This window comes from Ctenopharyngodon idella, chromosome 10 (genome assembly GCF_019924925.1).
Source record: "Ctenopharyngodon idella isolate HZGC_01 chromosome 10, HZGC01, whole genome shotgun sequence".
NCBI lineage: Eukaryota > Metazoa > Chordata > Actinopteri > Cypriniformes > Xenocyprididae > Ctenopharyngodon > Ctenopharyngodon idella.
This window is the reverse complement of record NC_067229.1, coordinates 4,960,785-4,986,241: the sequence shown is the minus strand read 5'-3', so window position 1 is coordinate 4,986,241 and position 25,457 is coordinate 4,960,785. Positions and strand designations below refer to the sequence as shown.

Sequence of the window (25,457 nt, the reverse complement as noted above, 5' to 3'; positions counted from 1 at the left end):
CGTGTGAAGAAAAGTGCCCAACGGGCCTGTCTGGGGTTGATTCTTTTAGCAGCTCGGAGGTATTCCAGATTTTTATGATCTGTTAACACCATGAACGGGTGTCTGGCTCCCTCCAACCAATGTCTCCACTCCTCGAGGGCCAACTTGACAGCAAGAAGTTCTCGGTTGCCGATGTCGTAGTTAACTTCCGCCGGGTTGAGCTTGCGGGAGAAGAAGGCACATGGATGGAGGCGGCTCGGATTCCCCTGCTGCTGTGAGAGTACCGCTCCTACTCCTGTGGTGGAGGCGTCCACCTCCACAATGAAGGGTTTGTCTAGGTCAGGATGGACAAGGAGAGGAGCGGTGGTGAAGGCCTCTTTCAGGGCGTCAAAAGCTTCTGTCCAGGACAGAGACTTGGGTTTATTGCGGAGGAGGCTTGTGAGTGGGTTGGTGATGGAGCTGTACTTTTGGATGAAGCGTCTGTAGAAATTGGCGAAGCCGAGGAAATGTTGGAGTTCCTTTACTGTAGTGGGTGTGGGCCAGTTCTTAGCTGCCACCTTCCCCTCGTCCATCCGGATGCCACTGTGGTCGATGTTATAGCCAAGGAACTGCACTGAGGATTGGTGGAAGGAACATTTCTCGGCTTTGAGGAAGAGCTGGAATTCTCTCAGGTGTTGCAGGACCTCCGCAACGTGACGGCGATGGTCGGCCATGCTCCGGGAGTAGATCAAGATGTCGTCGATGTAGACCAGTACAAACTTGTGGAGGAACTCCCGGAGCACCTCATGAATGAAGTCCTGGAATACGGAGGGGGCGTTGACCAGGCCGTAGGGCATGACCAGGTATTCGTAGTGGCCGGTGGGTGTGATGAAGGCGGTCTTCCACTCGTCCCCCTCGCGTATCCGGATGAGGTTGTACGCGCTGCGGAGGTCCAACTTGGTGAACACAGTGGCACCACGGAGATGTTCCAGGGCTGCTGGGACGAGAGGAAGGGAGTACCTGAACTTGACGGTGATGGAATTGAGTGCTCGGTAATCAATACATGGCCGCAAGCCTCAGTCCTTTTTTGCCACAAAGAAGAAGCTGGAAGCAGCAGGGGAAGTAGATGGTCGGATGTAGCCTTGAGCCAGGGCCTCCCTGATGTATTCCACCATGGCCTTCTCCTCCGGGATGGATAGAGGATAGATCTTACCCCTTGGCACTGACGCACCCGGAAGCAGGTCGATGGCACAATCCCATGGCCGGTGTGGAGGCAGCTTGGAGGCTCTCTTGGGGCAGAAAACGTCGCTGAAAGGGGCGTAGCATGCTGGAATGTCCACAGAGTGTCTCTCGAGGGGGCTTTCTATGGAAGTGGCGCAGACAGGGAGAGACTTGGAACTTGGAGTTCGAGGAACTGGCAGTGTAGAAAAACAGTTGGGAAAACAGGTGTCGCCCCACTTCAGGACTTCTCCCGTCTTCCAAGAGAGGATGGGGTTGTGCTGCTCCAACCACGGGCGCCCTAGTATCACGTCAGCGGTGGAACTCTCCAGAACCAGCAGATGAATATCCTCGACATGAAGTAGTCCGACTTGAAGTAATAGTGGTCCTATGCTTCTACAGACATGTCTTCTACTCACAGGTTTGCCAGTTATTGAGTGGATCTGGTAGGTTGACGGCGTGGTCTTGGTCTTGATACCAAGCTGACGGCAGAGGGCGCCGGAGATGAAGTTTCCGGCTGACCCAGAATCGAGGAGTGCGGATACTGGAATGGAAACATCAGCAGCAGTAAGTGTTACAGTAGTGGTGAGTGGTTTCATTGTCTGGGGAGTAGGAATGATGGCACTCACCATGGGGCGTGGTGCACGGGTTGGGCAAGTGGAGATTACATGCCCAGGAGAGCCACAGTACAGACAGAGGTTCTGGGTCAGCCTTCTCTGCCGTTCAGTGGGTGTTAAACGCGTAGACTCCACTTGCATGGGTTCGGTGGCTGGTTCTGGAGTGCTGACGGAGTCTGGCCGGCAGAGGAAGGTGTTGAGCTGCGACTGACCATGGTGCTCTTCGAGACACGACTGCATACGAGTGGCGAAACGGATTGACAGCTGGATGAATCGTTCTAGGCTGATGGTATCCTCGTATGCAGCGAGATGCAACCGCATGCGAGGATCCAATCCCTGGCGATAAGAGGTTAGTAGCGCTTGTTCATTCCATCCGCTTCTGGCAGCGAGGGTTCTGAAGTGAAGAGCATATTCATTAACAGACATTTTCCCTTGTTTCAGATTATAGAGTTTCTCACCAATGGATGAGTCCCACGAGGGTTTTCCAAACACTTCCTTGAAGTGTTCTACAAAGCTGGAATATGTCTGGATCACAGGATTGTTTTGGGACCAAATGGAATCAGCCCACCGGAGAGCTTTGCCCGACAAATGTGAAATTAAAAACGCTACCTTGGAGTACTCGGTGGGGAATAAGTGCGGTTGCATCTCCAGGGTCAGGGAGCATTGCAGGAGGAATCCGTTGCAAGCAGACTTCTAAAAAGAAGTACTGGAGAGATTAGTGTAATACAATAGGAGAAGATATCGATATAAGTGAAGTATGGGGATCAATTAGGAAAATGGGAGGAATTTATAGAAATCAAACTTTACCTGTTTTAAAAAATGATGAAGGAAGAATAGCTGTGACATAATGAAAAAGCTGAAATGTTTTCGTTAAAGTCCATAGTGATGATAATGTATCAGAGGATATTAAAAAGAGTAGAAATCAGAACAAAAATCAATATCCAGATTTAATGATGAAAAGAAGTTCTTCTGGTGAAGCTTTAGATACAGATTTTACTATGTACGAATTAAAGATGGCTCTAGGGGGAGTTAAACATTCATCTCCTGGAAAAGATAATATATGTTATGTAATTACATTTACATTTACATTTGCTCATTTGGCAGACGCTTTTATCCAAAGCGACTTACAAGTGAGGAATACAACAAGCGAGTCGTCATGACGAGGCAAATAGACACAAAAAGTGCTCACAATACAAGTCTTAGGTAATGCTCAGAGTATCATAAGCTACAATAGAGAGGGATTAGAGGAAGTGAAAGGATAGGTATAAATTTTTTTTTTTTTTATTAAGATGAGGTTAAGTGCTCACGAAAGAGATGAGTTTTCAGCTGTCTTTTGAATATTGCCAGGGATTCTGCATTCCGGATAAAGGCAGGAAGATCGTTCCACCAGCAAGGGACAGTGAACGAGAATGTCCTGGAGAGTGATTTCGTGCCTCTCTGTGATGGTACCACAAGCCTTCGCTCCTTTAATGAGCGTAGGCTTCTGGTAGGAGTGTAGACTCGTAAGAGTGAGTGGAAGTAGGAGGGTGCAGAGCCTGTGGCAGATCTGTAAGCAAGCGTCAATGCCTTGAATTTGATGCGAGCAGCAACTGGTAGCCAGTGAAGAGAGATGAAGAGAGGCGTGACATGGGCTCTTTTGGGCTCGTTGAAGACGAGACGTTCTGCAGCGTTCTGAATCATTTGTAGAGGCCTGATTGTGCATGATGGCAGTCCAGCCAGAAGAGCATTGCAGTAATCAAGCCTAGAAATGACCAGGGCCTGGACCAGAAGTTGTGTTGCATGTTCTGTTAGAAAGGGCCTGATTTTCCTGATGTTGTATAGTGCAAATCTGCATGACCGAGTGGTCTTTGGAATGTGGTCTTTGAAGGTCAGTTGGTAATCAAGGATTACTCCAAGATTTCTGGCCGAATTTGATGGGGTAATAGAAGATGTGCCTAGCTGGATGCTGAAATCATGATTTAGAGTCGGATTGGCAGGGAAGACGAGAAGCTCAGTCTTTGCCAGGTTGAGCTGTAGATGATGTTCCTTCATCCATGCCGAGATGTCCGCCAGACAGCTTGAGATTCGTGCAGCTACTGTGGGATCATCTGGTTGGAATGAAAGGAAGAGTTGTGTGTCATCAGCATAGCAATGGTAGGAGAAACCGTGTGCCTGAATGATGGGACCAAGTGATGTAGTGTAAATGGAGAAGAGGAGGGGTCCAAGCACTGAACCCTGAGGAACCCCTGTGGTCAGCTGATGAGCTTTGGATACCTCCCCTCTCCAGGCAACCCTGAAAGACCTTCCTGTGAGATAGGATTCAAACCAGAGAAGTGGAGTACCTGTGATGCCAAGTGTTGAGAGGGTGGACAGAAGGATCTGATGATTCACCGTGTCAAAGGCAGCAGATAGATCGAGCAGAATGAGAACTGATGATTTGGAATTAGCCTTTGCAATCCGCAAGGATTCAGTAACCGACAGTAGTGCAGTCTCAGTCGAGTAGCCACTCTTGAAAGCAGATTGATTGACGTCCAATTGGTTGCTCTGTGAGAGGAAAGATGACAGCTGGTTGAAAACAACTCGTTCAATTGTTTTTGGTATGAATGGTAGGAGAGAAACAGGAGGCTAATGAAGTGGCTGATAAGCTAGCTAAGCAAGCTCATAAACATACAGAAATAGATAGTAAAGTAACTCTGAGTAAAAATGAAGTTAAAGGGAAAATTAAAGAATTCATAAATAACAAATGGCAAGAAGCATGGAACTGTGATAGCAAGGGCAGATTTATTTATAATATTCAGCAGCAAGTAGGAAATGGAAGAAGTGTTTTTAGGAATAGGAAAGAAGAGACGATTATTTCACGCATCCGAATAGGGCATACTAGATTAAATCATTCTCTGTTTAAAATTGGAAAACATGAATCAGGACAATGTACTTATTGTAATCAGGCAGAAACAATTGAACATGTTTTAATAAAATGCAAAAAATATGGAAAAGAAAGATTAAAACTCATTAATGAAGTTAAAAATATGGGTGTTGAATCATTTAATTTGATAAGCCTTTTGAAAGAACATGCAGAACAAAGTAGAATCTATGGTGCTATTATAAAATATATTAAAGAAATAGGAATAATTAATAGAATCTAATTTTTTTTTTTTTTGGTGTGTGCAGGGGCGATTCTAGGGTCAGAGCTTTAGGGGTGCTGAGCACCCAATGAGCCCCACTGCCACCACCCACCCTCTTTTCACAAAAACAAAACAAAAAATATGTTACAAAAAGTAAATGTAATATAGGCTACTTAATGCCAAAAAGTTAGTATAGGAGTATGAGTAGTTACTGTTTTGCTTGCCACTATTCACTATATGTCAATTTATTGTTGTTGTTTCCTCACCTGGTTCTTCCTGCATGCTCTCCCTTTCCCTTTCTCCTTCTCCCTCTTTCCCTGGGCACTGACAATCATACACAAATATATTGTAGGCAGGAGAGTTGAGGTCAGTTTGTCATGTCACAAAAATGTTATGGAGACCATTTACAGATTCTAAGGATATGATCAAAAGGCACACAGAGGCGTGTCATTTTAAATGTCTTTATTATTATTATTAGAAACTTTTTTAAATGACAAATTCCTTTCACAAGAGAAGCTGTATTCTCCATTGTGGATTTGAAATAAAAAAAAAAAAAAAAAAAAAAAAGGGGACCATTGCCTAGATAAATAATTTGATACAACAACAGCTGGTTTGCATTATCTGTTACACAGGTACGCAGTTTATTTGTCGCGCTGCTGTTTTTGTTTCACGCTCTAGCAGTTAATAAACAGAACTGCAGGCGTCTTGCGGAAGAACATTGTAACCGGCGCTACTTCTCTCCGTTTATGACTATGGACGAGTCACCCAGGTCCTGTGCTACTCCACAGCGGCGGCGACCCGCTGGACTAAAATAGTCCGAAAATAAACACTTATTATAGGTGTACCATGGTGATTCAGGATACTGACTCCAGTACTCACCGATATGGTTTCGGAATCGGAACAACTCTAGGTAAAAGGAAAGAAGTGTGAGACACAGCTTTGGAGCAACTTAGTTGATTCACAACACTACATAACGGGTTCTCACTCTGCGTGTTTCGAGCTGGATGAACGGTCGTGCTGAGCGGTGCGGGTACAGAGGAGAAGAAGAAGAAGAGAAGAGGATGACACCATTTGCTAAGGGGGATGTTTTCATTTTCATCCTTAATACATACATTTTAAACCACAAACTACGGAGTATGTTTTGGACATTATTTAACCTTGTAAAAGACGAACAAAAATTTTAGAATAACAACATTTCTTACTCCAAGTTTTAGGGGTGCTGAGCTCCTTTTTAGGGGTGCTGAAGCACCCCTAAAAAGGGGCTAGCCTCGCCCATGGGTGTGTGTATGTTTGGTAGGTGCTTATTAGTGCTTCACACTCCAGTCCGTGTGGCGGTGGCGGTAAATGCACCAAAAGTTGGTTTTCCATCTGCCATAAAAAGTTATTAGAAGAAGAAGCAGCAGGAGCAACTTTCGTCAGTTTAATGCAGATTATGTGAAAATGTTTCGATTAATTTTGTTCTCGGTGTTATTGCTTTTATTCGACCCAGGTAAGACAATTATATGTTACAATCTCTCTGCCTGCTAACGATTAAAACCACTTGGGTAAAGTTGGTTTTATATTCGCACATTAAAACTCAATAGTTACGCAGTTTGATTTCAGCTCTAATCGCTTTGCTACAGTTTGATATTTTGCTCGACCATTTTAAGACATTTAAAAAATAAAAGTAGTTTATTTTGTTAAAAAATCTTGTAGATGTATGAGGTGGGCATTTTACCCCACAGACACGGTGTAAAACCAGCATGAGGCAAATTATTTATACAAATACTTTTGCTGAAATAATGTCGAAGATAATACTCTACTTGTTCAAAACAATCACTTTAGCAAAGATTGTACGGTTTTCTGTTTATTTTGCTAAAATAATTAATTTTTGTTCAATATACTGCCATTAAACTATGTACTAATATTTAATAACAAAATTATTTTAAAAAGTGAAGACTCGGAGAGCATCGAACGAGATCCTTTTATAATTTAATATAGATTTACAGTAGTAACAATAAATAATATTGTATTATATGATTATTATAAATACTATTGTTTCATTATAAATATGGTGACTATCTCTAAAGTGGACAGCCAACTTAATATATGATTTACCATCTGAATCTAACCTTGCCATGTCAATAAATGGAAAAGTCAGCCAACTGTTTATCATCATGTTAATTATTGTGTCTTTCGTCCCAACAGCAGGGGCATTTTTTTTTTTTTTTTTTACCCCTAATACCATACTTTTACATATTCTTCTGTTATTGAAAAACTGTTGCTTTAATTTGCTTAAAATAGTTAATAAGACATTTGTTTTAAAATATATTGAACCATTTTAGCGATTCTCATTTGCTACTTAAATCTACCACATTATAAAAAAAAAAAACATCAAATATTAGATCAAATTAGCGCAGAATAAACTTTGTGCTGCAGCCCGCAATCGCCTCAAGAATCAGACAAATTTCCACATGAATCTTAAAAAGCAGATGTTTTGGAAAGTTTTTGTGGCATCTAGTGGTTTAGAGCAAAATAAAATCAAAGGTGCCTTTCCCCCCCGTGGAGCCAGATTAGCCTCGTTGTACCCTACTGAACATAAAATCAATGATTTGTTATTAAAATATTTTCTTTGTGTGTGTGTGTCTTGTATGATGTTCATTAAAATGTTTAGCATCATTCATGAGACTCATGTATGTTTGTTTGATGAGTGAATGTGTGAATTAGTGATGTTCTTCTGCTGTTTGTTTGAATGTTACGTTATAAATACAGACAGATTTCAGAAAAAAAAAAAAAAAAAAAAAAAACGTTTCACAGCACTGTCCTGTTGTTTAGTTTAGTTTGGCTCATGATTGACTATTAATTTCTTTTTCAGGTATTTTTGATGATATTGTCAGTGTGTCAGTGATGGAGGGAGATCTAGTCACACTACACACTGGTGTTCACTCACACGAACAAGATGATATTAAATGGTATTTTAATAAAATTCGCATAGCTGAAATCAATGGAGATCTCAGTAAAGCCTGTACAGATGTTCAGTGTAATGAAGGTACTGAGAGATTCAGAGACAGACTGAAGCTGGATGAGACTGGATCTCTGACCATCATGAACACCAGAAACACAGACTCTGGAGTTTATCGACTAAAACTCATCAACCGCATCATCAGAGAAAAGATCTTCAATGTTACTGTTCATGGTGAGTCATTTAATGAATGTTTAAAAGCAGGTTTAAATGACATTATTGTTAGATTTTTCTGCAGTAACATTCAGAGGTGTTCTTATCTCTTAGGCCCTGTTTGCACCTGGTATTAAGATGCGTTTTGATCGATTAGATGACAAGCAGGCGATTTCTCTACACCTGGTGTTTTTTTCCTTTTTTCTTTTGTTCTCTTTCATTCTCTTTCAACCGCTTCTGTCCTGATTTCTTCGAGGGGAGGGTTTATGGACAGGTAAAGGTATATGTTGTTTTTCAGATCTTTCGGTCTAATGGACAGAATCAGCTTGCGCAATTTAGGAAAACACAGAAGCATAGGAAGACACAGAAAAACAAAGGGAGAATAGAAGCTTTCGTTTCTGCTCCGATAGCCAAGAGATTGTGCTGAACGCTGTGAGTGTGTGTTAGAAATCAGGAATGGCAAGAGAACATTGTGCTTGGTACGTTTTTTATCTTCAAACTAATCTTGGTTCTTCAGCTGTAAAAATTTAAATCCCATCTGTCTAGAGCATGTCCCATAATGTTTACGCATTAGGTCAGTAAACAGTCTTTAGTGGCTGTTTGATCACATTCGAGCCATATGAGCTTTTACACTATGAAAGCAATCCAGTCGATTGGGTCTTCGACTACCTTTGAACGTAATCAAAAGTGGACAAACCCAAACCTTTTAGACCACTGTTACGACCCTTCTTTGGCTATTAAATGTCTAGGGAGTAAGAAGAGGAACATTTAGGCCAGTTGTGACAATTATCACCATTAAACACTGAAAACGTATGAGAGAAGCAGGAGACTGCAAAGCAATTACCAGTGAACTTATGTTTATTTTTAAACAGGCTAAGATAAGTTATTTTCTAGGAAGAAAGAAAGAAAGAAAAATTCCATAAAGCAAAAAAAAAAAAAAAAACGGCAGATTTACAGTATTTAGGAACTGGGGAGGACACAGGGAACTGGACTGTGCCAAATAAAAGAATAAAACAAAGAAAAAGTCTCTCTAACCCATTTACAACTAAAACAAACTAATACAAAAGAAAATAAAGAGAAATCTTCATCTTCAATCTTACCTACACAAGCTAACAAAACAAAAATACAGGGGATGGCACAAACCCCTAAACCTAGTGCGTTTAAACAAATCAAACTAAGTGTGCAACATGTATATCGCATGATGGAGCTTACCTTCTCCTCTGTCCAGTTCAACACAACTTTGAGAAGCCTTTTAAAGCTTTCAACAACTCATGAACGAGAATTATAGGACATCCAGATAAGCAACTGCTTTTACTGCACTGGTGTTTCCCATACATTATCCCATCCCCGCGCCAGTGGACACCTACCGTAAGCGGTTTGTGCTGCTGTTTTGAAGCGTTTCATACTATCATGGTTTTGCACATTGAAAGATTATTAATAGCCTATTTTGTTCTGTCATATCTAGTTGCCCCATTAAAAAACTGCACAATACATTTAAAATAAGTCTTTTAAGCTTACGTTATAAATACATATTCTTTACATTCAAATATAAAAATAGATTCATTTCATAAGAATACAAATAGTAATTTTAAACATTTAGATTTTATAAAATTGAGTTTCTCAATAATTAGGCTAACATACTTTTTTCTGCTGAATTATATACTCACCTAGTTTATTTATTGGTCAGCTTATGATTATATATTTTTATTCATTTGTTGTTCTTCTCTATAATGAAGTAGTGTGTTTAGTGCATTCTGGATTGTTTAACAAATCAAAGAGTGACCATTAGTTCCACAAATACAGATGTATCTGTTATGGACAGAAGGGTCAGAGACAACAGGAATACAAGTAGGTGGTATTTATTGAACAGAGAGCAGTGATAGACAGTGATGCAGGTAAGTGAATAGCAGATATAGTCTTTGAATGGTGAAAATGGGAAGACTGATTCTTTGCTTTGTAGGAGTGTAGATCATGGATAGTTGCAGATTGGAGAACAGGATGGAAGAATCAGTAGACTCTCACACAGACAAAGCCACAGGAGGATAAGAGAAACACGCAGGAGTGGAGATGGTAAGTATCATCAGCGTATTGGTGGTAGGCAAAAAAAAGGAGTCTTTCATGCAAACAAGACTAGACAACTGACTGAGGTGAGTGTGAGCTTTAAGTAGCAGTGGTGATTGGGTGCTGATTGGTAACAGGTGTGTGTGATCAGAACTCTGGTGAGGGAGTGCGCTGTGATTGGATGATGGTGGAGCCTGGCGGGTCTGTCAAGTCAAGTCACCTTTATTTATATAGCGCTTTTTACAATGTAGATTGTGTCAAAGCAGCTTTACATTGATAACTGGTACATTGTTTGGCTGCACAGCAGCTCTTAAAGAATAGTGTCAATGCAGGCAGATCAAAGCACTGTTGAATATCAAATGTCAAGTCAAGTGTCCCCAACTAAGCAAGCCAGAGGCGACAGCGGCAAGGAACCCAAACTCCATCAGGTGACATTAGGTGGCAGACAAGTGGCAAATTGGTGTTAAAATGGAGAAAAAAACCTTGGGAGAAACCAGGCTTAGTCGGGGTGCCAGTTCTCCTCTGGCAAACAGTGCTTTGTTACAATTCAGGTTGCTATCATAAGTCCAATAGGATCGCAACATTAAAAGTATTTATTTCAGTTCCATCCAATTGAGGATCGTATTGAGGATCACGCCGGTATGGACGGTTGTTGAGGAACTGTGTCGTGGCTGTCGTGTCGATGAGGCCCTCACAGTGGATGATCTAGTTGACTCAATCTCTGCTGATACGTCAGGGCTGCGTTGTGGTCGTGTCAAGGTGCAGGTCCTTGGTCTCACCTGGATACGGCCCGGATCCGGTTGACTACGGTGAACCTCGGGATAAACAGAAAGACTAATATTAGCGTAGATGCCATTCTTCTTCTGATGTAACGAGTACATCAGGTGTTATAGGAAGTGTTCCTGGTTCCGGCCGACCTAATTTATGCAGCCTAATAATCCTTTAACGGATTTGAAAATATAAATTGGTAATGTGTTATGTGTATGCCAGGTTAAAGAGATGCGTTTTTAGTCTAGATTTAAACTGACCGAGTGTGTCTGCTTCCCGAACAATGCTAGGAAGATTGTTCCAGAGTTTAGGTGCCAAATAGGAGAAGGATCTACCACCTGCAGTTGATTTTGATATTCTAGGTATTATCAGCTGGCCTGAATTCTGAGATCGCAATAGACGTGAAGGACTATAATGAATTAGGAGCTCGCTCAGGTACTGGGGAGCTAAACCATTTAGTGCTTTGTAAGTAATTAGCAAGATTTTAAAATCTATACGATGTTTAACAGGAAGCCAATGCAGTGTTGACAGAACTGGGCTAATATTGTCATACTTCCTGGTTCTAGTAAGAACTCTAGCTGCTGCATTTTGTACGAGCTGTAGTTTATTTATCAGGCGAGCAGAACAACCACCCAGTAGAGCGTTACAGTAATCTAGCCTTGAGGTCATGAACGCATGAACTAACTGTTCTGCATTTTTCATCGAGAGCATATGTCGTAGTTTAGATATATTTTTAAGATGGAAGAATGCGGTTTTACAGATGCTAGTAACATGGCCTTCAAATGAAAGATTGGTATCAAAGAGCACACCCAGGTTCCTAACTGACGACGAAGACTTAACAGAGCAGCCATCAAGTGTTAGACAATGTTCTAGGTTATTACGTGAAGAAGTTTTTGGTCCAAAAATTAGAATCTCTGTTTTTTTCTGAATTTAGTAGTAGGAAATTACTGGTCATCCAATTTTTTATATCAGCTATGCATTCCGTTAATTTTGTGAATTGGTAAGTTTCGTCAGGGCGCGAAGAAATATAGAGCTGAGTATCATCAGCGTAACAGCGAAAACTAACGCCATGCTTCCTAATGATATCTCCCAAGGGTAGCTTGTACAGAGTGAACAGCAACGGTCCTAGTACTGAGCCTTGTGGTACTCCATATTGAACTTGTGATCGATATGACATGTCTTCGTTTACTACTACAAACTGATAACGGTCAGATAAGTATGATTTGAACCATGACAATGCAATTCCACTAATGCCAACATAATTTTCGAGTCTATTTAAAAGAATATTGTGATCAATAGTGTCAAATGCTGCACTAAGATCCAGTAACACTAATAGAGAGATACAACCACGATCTGATGATAAGAGCAAATCATTAGTAACTCTAATGAGAGCAGTCTCAGTACTATGGTACGGTCTAAATCCTGACTGGAAATCCTCACAGATACCATTTCTTTCTAAAAAGGAACATAGTTGTGATGATACTGCCTTTTCTAGTATTTTTGACAGAAAAGTGAGATTTGAGATCGGCCTGTAATTGACTAATTCTCTAGGATCAAGTTGTGGTTTTTTAATAAGAGGTTTAATAATAGCCAGCTTAAAAGTTTTTGGTACGTATCCTAATGATAAAGATGAATTGACGATATTGAGAAGAGGATCTATGACCTCTGGAAGCATTTCTTTCAATAGCTTAGTCGGTATAGGGTCTAACATACATGTTGTTGATTTTGATGATTTAACAAGTTTAGACAATTCTTCCTCTCCTAAAGCAGTAAATGAATTGAATTTTTCCTCAGGGACACTACAATGCACTATCTGACACAATACTGTAGTAGACGGTTGCATGGTTATTATTTTTTCTCTAATATTATCAATCTTGCAAGTAAAGAAGTTCATAAAGTCATTACTGCTGTGCTCTTTGGAAACATCAGAAGTTGAAGCTTTATTTCTTGTTAATTTAGCCACTGTATCAAATAAATACCTAGGGTTATGTTTATTTTCTTCTAAGAGTTTTGAAAAATAGGCAGATCTAGCAGATTTTAAGGCCTTTCTGTACTCAATCATTCTCTCTCTCCACGAAATACGAAATACTTCTAGTTTTGATTTCTTCCAGCTGCGCTCCATTTTTCTGGCTGCTAACTTTAGGGCCCGAGTGTGCTCATTGTACCATGGCATTGGATTAATTTCCTTAATCTTTTTTAAACAAAGGAGCAACTGAGTCTAATGTGCTGGAAAAGACAGAGACAATAGTTTCTGTTGCAACATCGAGGTCTTCTAAGCTGTCTGGTATGCTAAGGCGATGAAAATGATCAGGAAGATTATTTATAAAGCAATCTTTAGTGGTAGAAGTGATGGTTCTACCATATTTATGGCATGGAGGCAGTTTAGCCGCCTTGACTAAATGTAGTATACACGAGACTAGATAATGATCTGAGATGTCGTCACTCTGCTGCAGAATTTCAACAGCATCAATATCGATTCCATGTGACAATATTAGATCTAAAGTATGATTACGACAATGAGTGGGTCCTGACACATGTTGTCTAACACCAATAGAGTTTAGAATATCTGCAAATGCCAATCCTAATGCGTCTTTTTTATTATCTACATGAATATTAAAATCACCAACAACAAGGACTTTATCTGCAGCTAGTACTAACTCTGATAGAAAGTCAGCAAATTCTTTGATAAAGTCTGTATTGTGTCCTGGTGGCCTGTATACAGTAGCCAGCACAAATGTCAACTTACATAATGTTACGTAAAGTACCATAGTTTCGAAGGAATTATATTTGAAAGACTTCTGACTAATACTGTAAATATTACTATAGATTACAGCAACACCTCCCCCTTTGCCTTTCTGACGGGCATTGTGTCGATAATCATAACCTTGAGGACTAGACTCATTTAAAGTAATGTAATCGTCTGGTTTTAGCCAAGTTTCTGTCAAACACAGCACATCTAGATTATTATCTTTGATAATATCATTAACAATAAGTGATTTTGAAGAAAGGGATCTAATATTTAACAACCCGAATTTTATCATTTGTTTAGCATTATTATCTCTCTTTTTTATTTGTTGAACATCAATTAAATTTTTACCATTAAATGGGTTTGGAAGTTTTTTGTTTTTACTAATTCGGGGTACAGACACAGTCTCTATTTGAAAATATCTAGGTGTAAGAGTTTCTATGTGTTGGGAGTTATCTGAATTTTCTGACTTCTGTAACGTGAGGCAGCTAGCAGATGGTCGGTTTAGCCAGTCTGTCTGCTTTCTGACCTGGGCCCCAGTTTGTCATGTTTCAGTTCTAAGACTATGTGCCATATTACTAGAGAGAAGAGCAGCACCATCCTGGGAGGGATGAATACCATCTCTTTTTAACAGGTCAGGTCTGCCCCAAAAACTTTTCCAATTGTCTATGAAACCTATATTATTTTGCGGACACCACTTAGACAGCCAGCCATTGAGGGATGATAATCTGCTAACTATCTCATCACTCCGACGAACAGGAAGGGGGCCAGAGCAAATTACTTCTCCTGACATTGTACTTGCGAGTTCACACACCTCTTTAATGTTAATTTTAGTGATCTCCGACTGGCGAAGTCGAACATCATTAGTGCCGACGTGAATAATAATCTTAGAGTATTTACGATTAGCATTAGCCAGCACTTTTAAATTTGCTTTGATGTCAGGTGCTCTGGCTCCCGGCAAACATGTGACTATGGTGGCTGGTGTCTCTATTTTCACGTTCCGTGTAATAGAATCGCCAATAACTAGGGCACTTTCAGCAGGATTCTCAGTGGGTGTATCACTGAGTGGGGAGAACCTGTTTGATGTTCTTATTGGAACGGAAGAGTGGTGTTTTCCGCGGCTAGGCCGCCTCACCGTTACCCAAGTGCCCTGCTGCGCGGGCTCTACAGCCGGAACCGAACAATGTACAGAGTTCACTAAGCTAGTCGCATCTAAAACAGTATCTGAAGCCCTTGCATTCTTACTATCCTCGATTAAAGTTAGGATGCGTGTCTCTAATTCTAAGATTCTCTCTGTCAGCCTGACTATTTCCCTACATTTATGACATGTAAATCCCTCGTCGCTGACAGAGAGAGCTATGGTAAACATGTGGCAAATGGAACAGGTAGCAATGCTGGGAGAGGATGACATGACTCACCGTGTTTGTAGACTGATCCGACTTACCACAGCTGTTTGAAGAACGCGTTGAAAAAGGAGCGCGCCAGAGACTGTTAACAAGTTAACAAGCTAGCGCTGCAAATGCAAATGCGTTGTAACAGCAATTTAGATTCAAATGTTACAAGCTAGCGACGTCAGATTAGTGTGGTAGGCAATATTACATATAAGGAAATAAAAAAAAAAAAAAAGCAACAATGAATAAAAGTAAGAGATTCAAAACAAAGCTATACGGAGTTACAGACGCAAACCAATCTGAGCAGCGAGCAGCGAGGCAGACAGGAGCAATCAAGTGTGCAGCCTTGTCTGTGACAGTATAGATACAGGCTCCCACTAATTATTCTAGAAATTAATTCAACAAAGGTAACCTCTTTTGCTACATATGTTTAATGCTTAAAATAATAAAGTATACTCTACATGTTTGAGCACTTATGAACTAACATTTAGCCTTCTATATATTGTGTGACTGTGTCGAGAGAGAGAGAGAGAAGAAAAGACACGGGAGAGAAAAAAAACCCACCCAAATCACAACTCAACGTAACATTGGAATGTAACAACCCCATTTACACCTGTATTTAGCGTCATCCACTTACATCGACCTTACATGCCTCTTAATGCCAGGTGTGAACAGGGCCTTATTCTATATTAATGCAATAAATACTTAATCTCTTTGAAACACATTTACTGTTAAAGGATTTAATGTAAAAACAAAATTAAAATGTGTGCAAAAAATAAATGTAGCTTTTCAAAGAGCATGAGAAACTGTCTTCATATCCAGTGTTTTCATGGTTTTTTTTTTTTTTTTCAAAAAGATCCTTGAATCAGCTGTTGGTTTGTGTTTCAGGTTTTCCTGAACCAGAAAAAAAGTCAGTGAAGGAGGGAGAATCTCTCACTTTAGATCCTGATGAAATAAGAAACCCAAATGATGTGATGAGGTGGTATTTTAATGATATTCTCATGGCTGAAATCACTGGAGATCAGAGCAAGGTCTGTGAAGATGATCGGTGTAAAGAGAGATTCAGAGACAGAGTGGAGGTGAATCATCAGACTGGATCTCTGACCATCAAGAACATCACAAATACAGACTCTGGAGATTATAAACTGAAGATCAACAGCAGCAGTCCTCGTCGCATCAACAGTGGCATGATTAAGAACCACTTCAGAGTTACTGTTAGTGAGTATAATTTAGTTCCCTTGAACAATTTAATATATATAATATATTAATATACAATTTAATATATATTATATAATATAATATAATATTATATATATATATATATATATATATATATATTTTATATTTTAAATTGTTCAAGGGAACTAAATTATATATATTGTGGGCTATTAGAAAAAAATTACCTTTTCACTCAGCATTAAACTATAATTGAGAACATCATCTTCACATGCACATCAAGTTACATGACACAACAAACACGCTGTTAACAAGTCTGAATTTATTAACATGAAAAATGCATAAAATTAGTTTTTCTGTGACATTGATGTTTCCTTTTGAGCTCACAGTGCTGTGATGCTGTTTTAACTGCTGTTATTTTTATTAAGGAATCTGCCATTTATTAATCAATGTCATACAATTGATGACCAAAGTACAAAGGTGTAAATAACAGACAAATATATTGGTACAGTTGGTTATCAGTGGCTCTCACTAGTAATAATGTCTGTCTGTCTTCAGCTGTTCCAGATTCAGGTCTGTCTTCAGGTGCTGTAGCAGGAATAGTTGTTGGTGTTATTGCTGTTCTGCTCGTTGCTGCTGCTGCTGTGATTTACTATCGCAAGTGTCAAGGAAGTACAGAAGGTGAGTATTACATACAGCTGATTTAACAAGATGGAGATTGTGTGTAAAGAATATTTGAAAGATGCAAAAATATGTATATTTATTGTGATTAACCAAAGCTGTTTAATTGAGTTTGTATTTTTGTTCAAACAGACAACGGGACGCAGCAAGGTGATCAGGTAAGATACTAAAGCCCCATTCAGATTGTCAGTTCAAATCTGATTTTGTGCATATCCGATTGAAATCCAATCAGATGCAGCAAGTGTGAATGGCAAAAAAAAAAAAAAAAAAATCGCATGAAATGCAACTTTTTACAAATCAGTTTTGAGCTACTTTCAAATGTGGTTTGAAATCCTATTCCAATCACTGTTCTGTAAATCCATTTCAGTCTTAAACTCACAGTTTTGATGCTCAAACACACAGTAATCCCACAAGCTTGCTTCCTCCTGCACATGTCCTGACACGTCAAAAAATGTTGTGCTTCCCTCCATTACGTACTTGACTTAACTTCTTCTTCTTCTTCTTCTTCTTCTTCTTCTTCTTCTTCTTCTTGCTTTACGGTGGATCGCAGACATTTAAGTGCATTACCGCCACCTATCGCACAAAAGGACCATTGATGCTTTCCCTATGATTTCTTACTCAAATTAACAATCACTCTTTTTATTCTTATCCCCACATAGATGCTTCATAGAGTTTCATCCGGGCTCCTCCGTCCACACTCAGCCTCATGGCGGGAAAGGAAAAAAAAAAAAAAAAAACTAAAAACTACTTATATACGCTTGTATAAACCAGTACTTCCCAAAAATTTTAACATTATTGACATTATATTTCTACTTGGATTTAATAAATTTATTATCGTAAACTGCTCACTCTTATTCATTAGTTCATACTTCAATTCATTCCTTTCAACAATATATCTCCTACAATGCATTATTACATACTGTTTCATTAACACCCCATACCTCACATAGACCTGTTGGATGTTTGCATAGTACTGTTCAATTCCTCTTAAGCCAATATGACCTGGAACCCACAAAAACTCTACTTTTATATTATTTTTCTTAAGCGAATATAATTCTTGAATAATCTTTATTACCAAGTCTTGTTTAGTTTCTGACTTCTGCTCATTCAGACTTACTAGGACTGAGCTAGAATCTGAACATATAATTGCCTTGGATATTTTAACTTCACTAATCCACTTTATTGCCATAATTATTGCAAACATCTCTCCTGTATGCACTGATAAACGGTCCGATATCCTATTGTTCTTATATACTTTAAATTTTGGAATTATGAATGCAGAACCCACATGACCTGTTTTTGGATCTTTTGAAGCATCTGTGGAAATGTGCACATATTCCCCATATCTTGACCCCACATACTCCCTTACATTATATACCTCTGTTTCATAAGGCCCTTCCTTTTGTCTTCTTTCTAATAAGCTTAAATCAACTTCTGGTTGGAGCATAACCCACATTGGCACTGGAGATAAAGGAATAATTGGAGCATATCCAACCTCTTCCAATCCCATGTCTTTTACAAATTTCCCCACACTCCATCCAAAACTATTACATTCTTTCTTCTCATATTCCCAACTAGGCCTCAGTACCTTTTTTGTAGGATGATTCTCACTCTGACCTCTTAGATTTGCCCAATAAGATATCATCATTAATTGTTGTCTCTTATCTGCAGAGGCATTTTACCCATCTCTCCCTGAAGAGCTGAAACTGGAGAAGTTAGACATGCCCCGCAACAAATTCTTAGAGCTTGCGACTGAATTCTATCCAGTTTAATTAAAAGATTTATTTGCAGAACCATATACTAAACAACCATAATCCAGGCCATATTCACAAAACATCTTATACTGCTATTTAGGAGAACTCTTAGTGGTAAGATAAGTTCTTAGCTAAGAGTTTTCTCTTAAAACCTATTCACAAAGCTGCTGAGACAAACTTTTACTAAGGAATAGACTGAAGTCTTAAGCTAAGGGTAAGGGCGGGGTTGACCTCGTTGCTATGGAGTATACACACAGTGATTGGCTGATGGGGGAGGAGTCAGCGATTTAATCATAGAAATATTGTAGAATGAGGTGTCATGTTTCCATATTAAAATAAAGGTTTTAAAATACAAATGTTGCCATATTCAAATAAATATTTTTTTAATAAAAATGTTGCTTGAGAAAACATCATTAATCATAATGATAAATAAAAGTGGACTTATTACACTGCCCTGGGGTGTTCCATTATCAATCACACCACTAGAGGATATAGCTCCACCTACCTTCACCCTAATAATTCTTCCAATTAAAAACTCTTTAATCCAGTTATACATTCTTCCTTTAATACTCATTTTTTCTAACTTTATTAATAATCCCTCCTTCCACAACATGTCATATGCCTTTTCTATATCGAAAAAAACTGCAATGACACTTTCCTTATTTATAAATGCCTTTCTTATTTCATCTTTTAACAATACTATTGGATCCAAAGTACCTCTTCCACACCTAAACCCACTTTGATAAGGAGAGAACCAGTTCCCTTTTTCTAAATATGTCAATCTATTAGTTATCATTCTCTCCATTACCTTGCATAAATGAGAGGTTAGAGCTATTGGACGATAATTTATAGGATTACTTGTATCTTTTCCAGGCTTTTTAATAGGTATAATTAATGCTTCTTTCCAACTTTAAGGAATTGTACCCTTCCACCCATATTCTATTGTAAAATGTTAAAATCACCTTCATAGAACTTTCACTAAGATGCTTCATCATACAATAACTAACTCCATCCAATCCAGGAGTAGATTGTCTCATTCTACCTACTGCTTTCCTTAATTCACTCATAGAGAATGGTACATCTAACAGATTATTTACAAACACTTTTTTTCCCCCCCATTAAATCTGGATACTCCTTCAGCACATCCTCTCTTACCTTTTTACTCCGTTCGGTCAGATTTCCTGAGCTATTTACTTTAATAAATGCTTTTAAAAACATTTCCACTTTCTCTCCATCCTCCACAGCTATTTCTCCCTCCATACTTAAAACTGGGTATCCATTATTCTTTTGAATCCCTTTCATTTTCTTAATCATGCCCCATACCTCTTCTACTGGTGTATTCTTCCCTATTTCACAACAGTATGACATTCAGTGTACTTTCTTGGCTTTCCTTACTGTCCTCCTTACATGCTTGTGCTTGTTTATAATCTATTAAATCTTGATAATGATGCGTTGTCCTCACTCTCCTAAATGCTTTCCTTTTCCTTCTTATAGCGCTTGTACACTCTTCATTTACTCTTTGGTATATACTTATTTGCTGCTATTTGTATTGCATTAACTATTTCATAACTTATCTCAATCGATCTATCTGATTCTATTATAATGTTCTTTAATCCCTCTTCACTCATACTCATAAATTCTTCCCAGTTCGCTTTATCATACTTCCATTTATCAATATTTCCTTTACTTGCTTCTCTTCCTATTGTATTTACACTAATTGATGTCATTATCGGGTAGTGATCACTTCCAATAGTATTTTTCCGCATTATTTCCCATTCAGTGCTTCCTGCAATTGAATCCAACACCATTGTTAGATCTAGCACTGATTCTTTACCTGTTGCCACACTTATCCTAGTATTACTCCCATCATTCAAACATACCAAATTTCCTCCTGTCTGTCAACTCTTCCACCACCAATCCATCTGACTTCTCTTACGCTCTTGCTTCCCATTTAATAATCAGACCCACACCCCACCCAGTGTCCAACAATGGAATTACAACAGACATTCAATGGCTCTTACTCAATGTGTTTAATATTTAGGGAAATAAAACTACTATATAATTTGCAAACACTGAAAGAAATACACAATTCCTGGTCTCTAGTTTTGTGTGTGTATCTGAATCATCAGTCCTGTTTTTCTCTTATACCATCTGTGAATCTATATATTCTTACAGGTGAATCAGGAAGATTCATTCCTCTAAGGCCCATGTGAGGACTCCTGCCCATGAGACTCTGACATACTGTTTAACAGTATCTATGGGATGTCCTCTAATCAGACTGAGGCTGTCAGTGAGATGTCAATATAACATCATTTATTACACTGACACTTTCATTGAAAGGACAGTGAAGAGACAGTGGAAAATGAGAGAAAAGCATCAGCTGAAACTCAACAAGATTTCACTATTCAGTAGCAATACCAGTCAAAGTTTACCTCCACACTAATTTCAACACCACAGCAACTAATTTGATATTCATTATTACTCATTTACATAATAAACCATGTTGCCTAAATATTTTTCAATTATATTAACATTTCTTAAAGCATATCAGTAATAAAACGAGGAGCAAAGAAGCACTCTACAAGCAATAGTTCTCGACTTTTTTAGAGCAGATGTTGGGAGCCTGTTTTTATTTACAAAAGAGCCTTTTTTTCTTTTTCTTAAAGTTGCTGCAGAAACTTCAACATTTTCAGAATGATCCCCGTTCACATTGATTTGCGAAAGCAACTAAAAACATATTTTGCTGCCAGGCCAGTAATCGGCGATGGCAGTGGCGAGCGGTGACTTTTTTTTTTTTAACCAATTATGCTGGGTGGCACGTTATGTCAAAAATGCACCTGGTGGAACCGATCAGATACGTTGGACGGGTTTATAATAAGCGAGACACTCATGTTCGCTCTAGATAGTGTTAGCTGCTCAGGTGTTTACTCTCATGACACATAGCAACACAGCTAAAGTTTTCCTAATGTTTGAACTTTTATGTAAAGTAGCCTACATTTACCTGTTGATGCCTTCGCAAGCACCCGTAAAAGCTGTTGAGTTGTGTTTGAGTTGAGTCATGCACGACACAAGAAAGGGCTGTTTACAAAATATGCTTTATTTTTGTAATTTGGTTAGGTGGCACCAATGTCGCAGAAACTACATGCTTAACATTTAAAGGTGTAATATGTCATATTTTTGCAGTAAAATATCCAAAAACCACTAGGCCAGTGTTATATATTTTGTTCACTTGAGTACTTACAATATCCCAAATGTTTCCTATGATTTGTAAATAGTGAGAAAATTGCTATTTTATCCAAGGCTCCGGGACGTGTGAGGAGTCGCCTGTCAATTGCGTCATACCCGCGTTACCCTCGGTCTGCTTCGGTTTCCGGTTTTATTTTGTAGAAACCATGGAAACACCAAAGACGCTTTAAAATATTACATGTTTTAATAGACAATGGAACAACTATTTTGATACATTTATAGACAGAAAACTAATTATTTTTATATCGCTCAACACTTTTAGTCTTATTGTTTAAATCAATTTTCTATATTTTTGCGAGTACCATGCTTTACCATGCCTCAGAGAAAAATACTATTTTGTCAAGTAGCTAACATAGCATAATCAGATGCAGCTTTATTTTTTAGTAATAGTAATACAGAATTTTCTAAATCGTACAATACATTTTAAAATGAATTGCATGCCATTTATCAACACAAGCCATCCAGTATTTAATATGATATTCCTAAATCGATCTATCTTACTGCAGTGTGGAACAAGTGTCTCACAGCAGCCGCCGAGCGAACGCACAGAGTAATGTTATAACATCATTTTCAACACACTCAAACAGAGCTGCATTACCTCATACCAAAGTCCCTTTAAGACAAGTCATTTCACTCGGCGGCCATCTTTGAAACGCCTCTCGGGCATCCTGGGCATCATGCAGCTCCTATTTCTTTGAATGGGGAAACATCAAATTCTCCAAAGCTGTTTGCCAAGCTTTCGATTAAATTTCATATTTGAAATCACCAATGAAATCTGATAACTGTCTCATAAATTTTTTTTCCAAACGCTCAAATCATGACAAAAGAACAGTATTTAGGCTGGATCAAGCTAATGCGCATGCGCAGACCTAAATGCGCGTCTCTTGTGCCTGACTGTTTCTATAGAAACCGGTGCTTCTAACGGCCGCTGCAGTGACGCGATGACTTTACAGGTCGACGATTGGCTCTTATTTTGAAGGCGGGACTTATTCCGCCATATTGAGCGTTACACTTTCTCCCATTCAAAACAATACGAGTGACATGTCTTGTGTTATTCTATAGTCTTTGCTCATACTCATGACTGGAAAAGCGGAAGCAGCGCGGGTGACTGTGTCATAATAAAAGTCCCGCTGCTCGTGAGGCCTGTGTTGTGCAATTGCTCCAGCGGCCTCGTTCAGCTCCCACAACACTCGGTCCTGCTCCGCTTCATACTACAGTAACGTTAATAATCACATTTGTGAACATGATTTCTTCCCGAGTCCTATCCCAATTATTTTGCACCGCATGTCCCAAGATTCCGCACTCAAACTTGCCGTCATCAAGCTACGCCTTTGTTTTGAATAGCCTTCTAGTGACCTCTAGCGGACAGAATTCTTAGATACTGCACATTTAAGTGCATCGCCTGAGGACACACATCAGAGATGACAGACACCGTGGCAGGTGTCAATTTAAATGTATGCCAGTATAAAATATAAGTATGATAAAAATAAAATATAATTATAATTATAATAAAATATAATTAATATATAATATAATATAATATAATATAATAAAATAAGTATAATATAATATTAGTAACCTATTATAAATATAAGTAAAATATAATTAAAATAAATGTAAATATTATAAAAAAAAGTATTCTTTAAAAAATAAGTTGAAATAATACAAATTAATGACTTTAACAGACGTATAGACCATCGATTGACAGCCTTGGATAGTTACAGTAGGTCTGTATTTAACAAGTTTATACGTTTTTCGTTAAAAAATAAAATTCCCTATGGAAAAAATTTAATGGAAATAGTTTTTTTTTTTTTAACTTGATTTAGTATATTTTGTATCAAATGAAAAACACATTGTTTTTCACTGATCAAGATCTGGAATTCTGGAGATCTGAAATCTGGAACAGCATATTTTTCCTCTTGGGCGAGTGATTCGCAAACAGCTTTCCTTGTGCATGAAATTCCCCATAAACCAGCAAACCAATGAGAATGTAGGACAATGATGACGATATATATAACAACAGACTGTAGGCGCCAAAGCTGCTGTGGATCCGCTTACATGAACTCATTGAGTGCTAGATTTGAAAAAAATTACCATCTTCTGGCAAACAAATAAATGACAGAGAGTTACATAGTTATTACCAACATTTTATCATGTAAGCTTTATGGTACACCTCAAACAAGGGAATTTATTGTAATTTAGTGTTAATGTTAATTAGCAAGTCCACAAGCCATTTCATTTAAAAGAGTGGTCAAAATGCACAAAGTTTTAGTTTTTAGTTAAAAACAGTGTTGTGTAAACGGCCCCTTATACTAAAAAAAAGTCATAGAATAGTGCAAAAGTATTGTTTGTCTGGTGCTAAAAATATAAATTAAAAGAATAGAAAGAATGATTGAACTATTAAAATATTCTAGTGTTTACAAAGATAATATGGCTGTAAAAGTTTAGTTAGCCATTTTGCTTCCACACTTGTAGTATGGTGAGATGCATCATATATGGATTTATATGGAATGCTGATCCGTAGCGTGTGAGCTGAAAATAAATACATATAATAAATATATTAGAGTAATTTCAGAGAACAAGTTGCTATGGCTACTTGCATACGCTGCAATTTATCTCAGTTTTTGTATCCGAAAGTTCTTAATCTGAGTATGTCGCATAACCTGCTTTCTGGAAAACCCCACTGCTCTTCACAGTGTAGCATGTACACAAATATGTATTTTTTTCAAGACAGCTGTGAGTCAAACAATAAGTATTCAGGTATTGAATTAAGTCTGTACTGCTGATACTGTAGGTGTTGTTACTGGTATCATTCCTGATACTGGAAAATACTGATATTATTATATTGCTAATGTGCCTAGGCCTTTTAACTATTTTAACCAGCAAGGTGCCTTTGGTCAACCATCTTCATCAAGAAAAAAAACCCAAAACAAAACTATGAACTGTTAAGTTGTTACTTAGTGTTAAGCTAATAAACACTTCATGTGATTGTCAGGAGAAATGTTACAGCATGATTTGCACACAAACTGTTGAAACACTAGTCAAACATAACATTAAGTCAAACATGTTTGTGAACAAAACATTTGTGATATTTAAGTGTTGATCAGTTAATTTCTTTCATTCACACCATTTCTGAAGAGGAAGATAACAACCTTTGGGGTTTTATGTACAGACACATTATTTTATTGTTGTTATTAGTTTATTGATTTTGTCACATGTTAGTATTATTGTTAGTATTGGTATTACTGTTAGTATTATCTTAAAAGTTTGGACTGGATTATTGTAAACATTGTTTTAATATGCTAGAAGACAAACCAAGTAAGAAATGTTTTTTTTTTTGTTGTTGTTGTTTTTTTTTTCTTTTCAAAATAGCCCAAATCTCAAAATGGACCAATGCCTTAAATCATTTGCAGTTGAGGGTCCTGTGCTTCTGATTTTAAGTTGCTATCTGACTACTTTGTTTTTGCTTTAAAAGCAAAATTTCTATTGACATGTCTATGCAAGATTAGAGTGTATATCCATGCCTGCATGTATTATTTCCCTGCATAGATTAAAATGATTTACCTAACTACATATGAGTGCTTTG

At 38.3% G+C, this 25,457-nt stretch overlaps 1 protein-coding gene and 1 long non-coding RNA gene across 5 annotated transcripts in view; one reads left to right on the top strand and one right to left on the bottom strand.

Annotated features, from left to right (window-relative positions):
• The first annotated feature begins 6,198 nt into the window (after window positions 1–6,198).
• LOC127519786 (carcinoembryonic antigen-related cell adhesion molecule 1-like) overlaps window positions 6,199–25,457 on the top strand; it is a 265,873-nt gene continuing 246,614 nt past the window's right edge. Inside the window, exons 1-6 of one of the 4 annotated variants that reach the window (XM_051907361.1) lie at window positions 6,199–6,383; window positions 7,749–8,069; window positions 15,903–16,232; window positions 16,749–16,871; window positions 17,004–17,029; window positions 17,531–17,836. In XM_051907361.1, coding sequence (XP_051763321.1) covers window positions 6,335–6,383; window positions 7,749–8,069; window positions 15,903–16,232; window positions 16,749–16,871; window positions 17,004–17,029; window positions 17,531–17,821 — 1,140 coding nt within the window. In that variant the 5' untranslated portion in view covers window positions 6,199–6,334 and the 3' untranslated portion in view covers window positions 17,822–17,836. Of the gene's footprint in view, window positions 6,384–7,748; window positions 8,070–15,902; window positions 16,233–16,748; window positions 16,872–17,003; window positions 17,030–17,530; window positions 17,837–18,542; window positions 18,591–20,800; window positions 23,312–25,457 lie in introns of those variants that run through there. The other 3 variants (XM_051907363.1, XM_051907365.1, XM_051907362.1) reach the window with 3 other exon arrangements.
• Window positions 16,493–17,523, bottom strand: LOC127519899 (uncharacterized). Its single transcript, XR_007931948.1, has 2 exons — window positions 17,251–17,523; window positions 16,493–16,842 (listed from the first exon to the last, which is right to left on the bottom strand). It is a non-coding gene; the product is annotated as an uncharacterized LOC127519899 (long non-coding RNA).